Genomic DNA, 9,051 nt, shown 5'->3' with positions numbered 1-9,051 from the left:
TGAAATTATTCACTATGGGGACCTTCAAGAGACGACTGGACCTGCAACACTACCAGCGGCGAGAAGCAAGCAACAACATCGTGCATCAGCTGGCTCAAATGAAAACGGATGTGCGATAGTCAGAGGCAGTGATCCATCGTGGCCTGGGACTGCTACGTCCGAAACATATACTAAGGATACTAAGTAGGTATTGTATGGTATGCACGGTATGCGCGGTAAAATACACGGTACTCACGATACTTTAACGAGGCGTTGGTTGTTGTAGAAGAACTGGCGGTGGTGGGGGCGGTGCAGCGGATGGGGGCAATCGCTGCTGAAGAGCCCACTGCCCCCCATGCCCTTGCCCTCACTGCTCCCAAAGCAGGGGTTCTGGTCCCCCTTGCAAGGGCTACGCTCCCCACCATGTCCAGCGCTCGGGGCTGCATGACGCCCGGCGTTGGCGCCCCCCATATTCTCAGCCCCGGGGTTGCAAGACACGGAGGAGGGGATGAGACTATCCCCCGGGGGGAGGTTGGCGCTTGGCTCGGTGGTGTTGGTGTTGGGGTGGGGCTTGTCACTGTATCGTTGCTCGTGGTAGTTGTGAGGGGCGGCCGTGGCCACCCCACCGCCATAGAACCACACTTCGAGGTACTTGGCCAGCGAGAAGGACCAGGTGACGGAAGACAGGCGCACCGCGGGGCCCGACTGCCGGCACAGGAACAGTTCTTAAGTAAGATGTCCTCCTTAAGTGTGTACAGCAGAAGCAATTGAGTTTATTTATTTATAGATAACACGCCGCACGTTCCGCTCCCCGAGAACAAAGCGAGGGAATAACAAAGAGAACAAGATGCCTAACATGACGAGGACAACAACACGCCTGCCCTGCAGAGGACAACAACACGCCCACAATGCAGAGAACAATACGCACATCCTGCAGTAGGATCTCTGCCTCTCATATTACGGTCGATATGCTCCTAAGAAGTATCCATGCATAGTAAATAAGAAGAAGTATCCTATATAATAAGAAGTATCCTATATAATAAGAAGTATCCTATATAATAAGAAGTATCCTAGCTTCACTTCACTCCAGCGTATAAGTACTTCACTCCTTGATTTCTCACACGCTTCATCAACGTATTCGTATGGACGTCTTTCATTCTAACCAGCTAGACAAACTACATCATTCCATTCAATAAGCATGAAAAAAAAGATTCACGTACTATATCCCACTCTCCTTGTGCCTACGGCACAGAAGAGGCTCCTACTTCCAATAGGAGAGGCTCCTACTTCCAATAGGAGAGGCTCCTACTTCCAATAGGAGAGGCTCCTACTTCCTATAGGAGAGGCTCCTACTTTCTATAGGAGAGGCACCTACTTCCTATAGGAGAGGCTCCTACTTCCTATAGAAGAGGCTCCTACTTTCTATAGGAGAGGCTCCTACTTCCTATAGGAGAGGCTCCTACTTCCTATAGGAGAGGCTCCTACTTCCTATAGGAGAGGCTCCTACTTCCTATAGGAGAGGCTCCTACTTCCTATAGGAGAGGCTCCTACTTCCTATAGGAGAGGCTCCTACTTCCTATAGGAGAGGCTCCTACTTCCTATAGGAGAGGCTCCTACTTCCTATAGGAGAGGCTCCTACTTCCTATAGGAGAGGCTCCTACTTCCTATAGGAGAGGCTCCTACTTCCTATAGGAGAGGCTCCTACTTCCTATAGGAGAGGCTCCTACTTCCTATAGGAGAGGCTCCTACTTCCTATAGGAGAGGCTCCTACTTCCTATAGGAGAGGCTCCTACTTCCTATAGGAGAGGCTCCTACTTCCTATAGGAGAGGCTCCTACTTCCTATAGGAGAGGCTCCTACTTCCTATAGGAGAGGCTCCTACTTCCTATAGGAGAGGCTCCTACTTCCTATAGGAGAGGCTCCTACTTCCTATAGGAGAGGCTCCTACTTCCTATAGGAGAGGCTCCTACTTCCTATAGGAGAGGCTCCTACTTCCTATAGGAGAGGCTCCTACTTCCTATAGGAGAGGCTCCTACTTCCTATAGGAGAGGCTCCTACTTCCTATAGGAGAGGCTCCTACTTCCTATAGGAGAGGCTCCTACTTCCTATAGGAGAGGCTCCTACTTCCTATAGGAGAGGCTCCTACTTCCTATAGGAGAGGCTCCTACTTCCTATAGGAGAGGCTCCTACTTCCTATAGGAGAGGCTCCTACTTCCTATAGGAGAGGCTCCTACTTCCTATAGGAGAGGCTCCTACTTCCTATAGGAGAGGCTCCTACTTCCTATAGGAGAGGCTCCTACTTCCTATAGGAGAGGCTCCTACTTCCTATAGGAGAGGCTCCTACTTCCTATAGGAGAGGCTCCTACTTCCTATAGGAGAGGCTCCTACTTCCTATAGGAGAGGCTCCTACTTCCTATAGGAGAGGCTCCTACTTCCTATAGGAGAGGCTCCTACTTCCTATAGGAGAGGCTCCTACTTCCTATAGGAGAGGCTCCTACTTCCTATAGGAGAGGCTCCTACTTCCTATAGGAGAGGCTCCTACTTCCTATAGGAGAGGCTCCTACTTCCTATAGGAGAGGCTCCTACTTCCTATAGGAGAGGCTCCTACTTCCTATAGGAGAGGCTCCTACTTCCTATAGGAGAGGCTCCTACTTCCTATAGGAGAGGCTCCTACTTCCTATAGGAGAGGCTCCTACTTCCTATAGGAGAGGCTCCTACTTCCTATAGGAGAGGCTCCTACTTCCTATAGGAGAGGCTCCTACTTCCTATAGGAGAGGCTCCTACTTCCTATAGGAGAGGCTCCTACTNTGCTCACTGCTGCACCCTCACCTTGCTCGCGCGGTGAGGGCGCTGGGTGTCCACTGGGACGACGTCTGCCCCCCAGAGCCTCCCACTTCCAAGGCTTGAGGGCCACGTCATCCTCGTCCCTGTAAAGATCCTCGTCCAGCACGAACACCAGCTCCTCGTCAGGCTCGTCGGCATCCACAATGTGGCCGCCAAGGTACGCGGACTCTGTCGCGTTGCCGTACGCAGCTCTCTCATCAGCGCTCGAGCCTAGTTTGTTGAGGACGTTTTGGTGTGCAGGCGCAACGCGCAACTGCCCGCCACACGCCCGGTAATCTGCGTAAGCCACGCCCCTGATGAAGCTGTCCCCCCACATGGAGGACGTCACGAACGGGTGCTGCTCTCTGACCACGATCCTGCGCGTCGTCTCCAGCTGATCGCCTGTAGGCTTTTGCTCAGAAATGTTGCACGCATTAGACGCCGGAATATTGAGGCCAGTTCTCCTCTTCCCCTGCGTGCTGTTCAAATGGATCGAATAGTACAAGGTCTTCGGGAAAAACTTCCTGAGGGGGCTCGCTTGACCAGCCTCCGTCTCCCAGAAGGGCACGGGCTTCCTGATGTAGGGCGACGTGCAAATGACCATCTCGTTGAGCGCTTTCTTGAAGGCGTTCTTCAGCACGTCATCAAATGACACTTCGTCGACGACCACGACACTCAGGGTCCTCGAGCGAGGCACTACTTCACTGCGCAGAGGGTCGCTGCAGTCGTGGATCACTTCTGCCAAGGGACTCGGCGACTGCGGCACGGAGCTTCGTCCTCCGACATGGCTGCAGGACTTCATGTCTTTGTTGTCTGGCGCCACTTCGGCGGGTGTCTCAATTTTCTCCGGCTTGATGGTCGGGAGAGCCTCATCATGATCTTCCCTCCCTGCGTCAGCTTCATTGCTCTTCGGTATTCCAGCGTAAATGGCGGACGGAGTTCCCTTGTTTCCTTCTCGGTCAGCCTCATTCCCCTCGCCATTATCCAGATGAACAATATCAAAGTCTTCAGTAGAATCCATATTACCGAAGCCACTGAAGCACTGCGAGGACACCAAGGCTCGTTCCTGCAGGAGATAGGACCTCTCGAGCTTCCAGTTGTACAGGACGAACACCATGAACTGCACGACCTTCTTGACGCGCCTGAGCTCGGCCATCGTGCCGCCCCTGAGCAGAACCGTGCAGCCGAGGTGGGCGGGACAGCCTGTGAAGAACATCAGATGTTTCTTGACGGTCGTCGCAGCTTTGTCCACCAGAGGGCCGTCGCCTGGTGACGCTGGTGAACTCAAGTCTAAGTTCTCTTTGTTCTCGTGACTAAGAAAGCTGCTCCTGGAGCCGCCCTTCTTGCTCTCGCGGAAATATTGCAGGTCTGTTTTGGAGGAGGAGGTGACGTCGTACGTGCGGCAGTCGAACTTGTGACACAACCCCAGTACCTGCGCGGAACAGGCGTCCTTCTTGGGATTACAGGGAAAACCAACGATTATTAACTGAGCACATCAATCATTCTTCGGACTTTGGTAGTTCTCAACAATCATTGGCATAACAGGCAATCATACTAGTGTGAACGAGATCACTGCGTCCATTAGAACAAGGCTGACAACACAATAAATATTGCGTCCATTAGAACAAGGCTGACAACACAATAAATATTGCGTCCATTAGAACAAGGCTGACAACACAATAAACACTTCGTCCATTAGAACAAGGCTNAGCTGTCTCTTGAAGGTCTCCAGGGTGAACTCCCCCTCTCTTAGATCCCTTGGTAGGGCGTTGAACAGCCTTGGTCCTGCCACGGAGAGTGATCCTTCCCGCAGGGATTGAAGTCTGACTGCCGATCTGCTATGTAGTGGGGGACCCTGCACAGTCTCTCTCTTCTTTCGTTATGGTGTGTCTCAATCGTAGCTTATTCCTTTCTATCGCAACTCTGGGTTACCACCCCGAACACAAGATACGTTATCTGGACTGATGTGTCTTACTTATCCCTCACTACCTTAGTCACGTAACCCGATCCTCAGGTAGAGCATAATATAATGAGTTCAATGTCTTGAGAGCAACCTCGGAAACAAGGCTGACAACGCAATAAAATTATTATGAACCATCACCACGTGGCTGCCAGTGCTCTCCCATAACACCACCACCACACCACCACCACGCACCTGCCCCTGGTTGCAGGTGGTGAGGTCTGTGATGATCTCGGCCTGCGTGGCGCGCGCGACGGCCTCCAGCAGGCGGCGCTTGACGCAGAGCACCACCGTCAGCCCGCTAGCCTGGGGGAGTGTCAGCAGTGATGATACGGGGTGGTGTCAGCAGTGCTGATACGGGGGAGTGTCAGCAGTGCTGATACTGCGCCATAAGGGACCCGGTACACCCATCAATAGGACGTCACCCCAACAATATGTGTTTAAAAATAAATTTTTAAAGACAACACTTCTAAAGTATCCAGTGTCCCCGGTGTTACACATGTACAATGAAATATTAAAAAATTAATTTTTTTATTTTATTTTTAACATTAAAAAAATTAGAATTTTTCAAAATTATTCATTCTGCCAATTGATACATGCATTGTCTCCAACTTTATGAAAGTGTAAAAAATTTCAGATCTGTTGGAGAGGTAGAAGTTTGTTAAATATCGATCATAAGATTTGTAGCAAACAAACAACAAGAAGTGAAGTTAAAGAGAAGTCTTGTAAAAAGGAGCCATCACCCCAAAGAGGGTACCCGCAGGTCACCCGCAGGAGGTCCCCCGCAGGATGTCACCCACAACAGGTCACCCGCAGGAAGTCCCCCGCAGGAGGGCACCCGCAGGAAGTCACACACAACAGGTCACCTGCAGGAAGTCCCCCGCAGGAGGTCACCTGCAGGAGGTCCCCCGCAGGAGGTCCCCCGCAGGAGGTCCCCTGCAGGAAGTCCCCCGCAGGAGGTCCCCCGCAGGAGGTCACCTGCAGGAGGTCACCTGCAGGAGGTCCCCCGCTGGAGGTCCCCCGCAGGAGGTCCCCCGCAGGAGGTCCCTCGCAGGAGGTCCCCCGCAGGATGTCACCCGCAGGAAGTCCCCCGCAGAAGGACCCCTGCTGGAGGTCCCCCGCAGGAGGTCCCCCGCAGGAGGTCCCCTGCAGGAAGTCCCCCGCAGGAGGTCTGTGTCAGCAGTGCTGATACGGGGGAGTGTCAGCAGTGCTGATACGGGGGAGTGTCAGCAGTGCTGATACGGGGTGTCAGCAGTGCTGATACGGGGTATCAGCAGTGCTGATACGGGGTGTCAGCAGTGCTGATACGGGGTGTGAGCAGTGCTGATACGGGGTGTCAGCACGCTGACACCCCGTCAGCGTGTCAGCAGTCACTGACACTGCGCCATAAGGGACCAGGTTCACCCATAAATAGCACTTCACCCCAATAACATGCGTTAATTGCGTTTAAATATTAATTTTCAGAGACAACACTTCTAAAGTATCCAGTGTCTCCGGTGTTACACCTGTACAATGAATTACCAATTTTATTATGAAATAATAAAAAATTAATTCTTCAATTTTATTTTTAAAATTGTAAAAAAATTAGAATTTTTCAAAATTATTTATTCTGTTAATTGATACATGCGTTGTCTCAAACTTTATGCAAGTGTACAAAATTTCAGATCTACTAGAGAGGTAGAAGTTTTTTGAATATCGATTATAAGATTTGTAGCAAACAAACAAATGAGAAGTGAAGTTAAAGAGAAGTCTTGTAAAAAGAGAGCCATCACCCCAAAGAGAGTACCCGCAGGATGTCACCCGCAGGAAGTCACCCGCAGGAGGTCCCCCGCAGGAGTCACCCGCAGGAGGTCACCCGCAGGATGTCACCCGCAGGAGGTCACCTGCACCCGCAGGAGGTCACCTGCAGGAGGTCACCCGCAGGATGTCACCCGCAGGAGGTCCCCCGCAGGAGGTCACCTGCAGGAGGTCACCTGCAGGATGTCACCCACAGGAAGTCCCCCACAACAGGTCACCTGGAGCTTGTGGACGCAGGCGTGGGTGAGGGAGCCCTCGAGCAGCACCACGTGAGGGCGCGGCCTGAACGAAGCGATGCGCATCACCACCGCGCGCACGTTATCCGCCTCCTGCATGGGGCGTGTGTCCAAGTAGTGATATATATACCATGTATTGATGATATATATATATAGTGATATATGCCAAGTTTGTGGACGCAGGCGTGGGTGAGGGAGCCCTCGAGCAGCACCACGTGGGGGCGCGGCCTGAACGACGCGATGCGCATCACCACCGCGCGCACGTTATCCGCCTCCTGCATGGGGCGTGTGTCCAAGTAGTAATATATATGGAGATATATACCATGTATTGATATATATATATATATATATAGTGATATATGCCGAGTAGTGATATATATAGTGATTTACTAATGTAGTGATAATAGTAACGACGCGATGCGCATCACCACCGCGCGCACGTTATCCGCCTCCTGGGGGCGTGGCGGGAAGGTGGAACTGCTGCTACTACACATCAGTCAACTGAGCTCTAGGTATAGTAATAGTCTAGGCGGTAATAGGTCTCTAGGCAGAAATAGTCTAGGCAGTAATAGGACTCTAGGTAGCAATAGTCAACCGACCACTTGCGTGCCTTTTCTTTAATTCAACAAGAACCACGAGATGGTAGAGAGCAATTAAGGTAGCTCGACTAGGAGACCTCCCAACCATCTGATGATGGGGAGGTCAATCCGGCTAACTAAACAACAGATATAAGTACATTTAATCGAATCTAGTATTCAGATAACAGAAATATGTAATCTCGAGTGCTGAGCTAGCAGAAATCAGTACTGTATCTAGTACAGAGAAAACCGGATAACTGAGATACAGAGCTGAACCGGATAACTGAGATACAGAGCTGAACAGAATCAGGATGGATTGAATTGCATAAATTTGCCTCATCCTAACTGTTGAAAGACGAACTTGACATATTATTATTACTCTTAATTGACCGAAACTAAAAAGCTTGAACAGCATGGAAACTTTCGAATTGTCACCTTACGATGTGCATTCATGCTATAATCCATTCTCTTAATTTGAATTAGAAATATAAATTTTGTTCTAGAATGAGCAGGCACACTTTGCACATGTGTTCTAGACGTGTGGCGGCTGTGTCCGTCTGTGTGTAGCGGCTGTGTGGCGGCTGTGTACGGCAAATATATTCTCTATAGCGGCAGCGGCGACAGTTCGGGAGTTGTTTTCGATCCTTCGAAGTGGCAACGTTTTCATCACGTGACCCTGCAGCGTGTAATCATTCGTGTTCTGCATTCCGTGGAGTGACACCAATTGAAATGCGTCGCCAGTTGAGGGAGACTTGTGGTGACAGTGTCATGGGTGTGTTAAATATGCCTGGCTACAGTCGGTCTACTGATATATGATCGAGCGACTGGAGAAAGTTGATTTGGAGGATCATCCATTGACTGTGGGAGAGAACGCCTCGAAGGTTGCATTTCCGTAGGATCTGCGAACACAATACTGCACGAAGACCCGAATATGGCCTCCAGTTAGCTTCCTGAAGTAGCCTTCAGTTGGCCTCCTGAAGTGGCCTCCATTTAGATGCCACTAATGCAGACAGGCGACCACTGCTGCCAGCGATGCACGTCGCCAAGCAATGTTGACGCGGAATGATGGAAGGTGACGGACTAACGCAACGCAACAGAAACTTCATGCATTTAATTTAAGTGATTCTTCGTGCTTCGTACGCACTTGGCCTGGCTCCTAGCGACTTCAGGCTGTTCCTAGCTTTGACAGACACTCTCCGGATTTCCAGTGATCACAACAGACTGCTATAAATATGTGTTCGCAGCGGCCATAGAATCATGGCGTTGGAGTTGTGATAAATGCCTACGGCTGCGAGGAGATTACTGTAGTTATATGCGAAAAGTCTGTACTTAAATAACTAGCTTCAATTATCCGGCGTTCTTAAATGTAGCGACTTCAGGCTGTTCCTAGCTTTGACAGACACTCTCCGGATTTCCAGTGATCACAACAGACTTCTATAAATATGTGTTCGCAGCGGCTATAGAATCTTGCGTTGGCGTTGTGATAAATACCCACGGCTGCGTGGAGATTGTTGTAGTTCTATGCGAAACATCCGTACTTAAATAACTAGCTTCAATAATACGGCGTTCTTAAATGTAGACTGCATTCTGTGTTGTAACGTAAACTTGTATGCCTATCATTCTGCTGAAGTCTACTGCCAATTGTGCACCTCGTGTCAATTCTTTATTGAACCATTAAG

General features: G+C 50.4%; 1 protein-coding gene across 1 annotated transcript; it reads right to left on the bottom strand.

Moving 5' to 3' along the window:
• Positions 1-235: 235 nt before the first annotated feature.
• On the bottom strand, positions 236-6,893 carry LOC108677299 (1-phosphatidylinositol 3-phosphate 5-kinase; the record flags this gene model as incomplete). Its single annotated transcript, XM_018165513.2, has 4 exons — positions 6,777-6,893; positions 4,957-5,067; positions 2,794-4,233; positions 236-684 (listed from the first exon to the last, which is right to left on the bottom strand). Coding segments are annotated over exons 1-4 (2,117 nt in total), but the record flags the coding sequence as incomplete, so codon positions are not given.
• Positions 6,894-9,051: the final 2,158 nt, after the last annotated feature.

The sequence above is a fragment of the Hyalella azteca genome, unplaced genomic scaffold (assembly GCF_000764305.2).
Source record: "Hyalella azteca isolate HAZT.00-mixed unplaced genomic scaffold, Hazt_2.0.2 contig10705, whole genome shotgun sequence".
In the NCBI taxonomy this organism is placed as follows: Eukaryota; Metazoa; Arthropoda; class Malacostraca; order Amphipoda; family Hyalellidae; genus Hyalella; species Hyalella azteca.
This window is presented reverse-complemented; position numbering and strand designations above follow the sequence as displayed.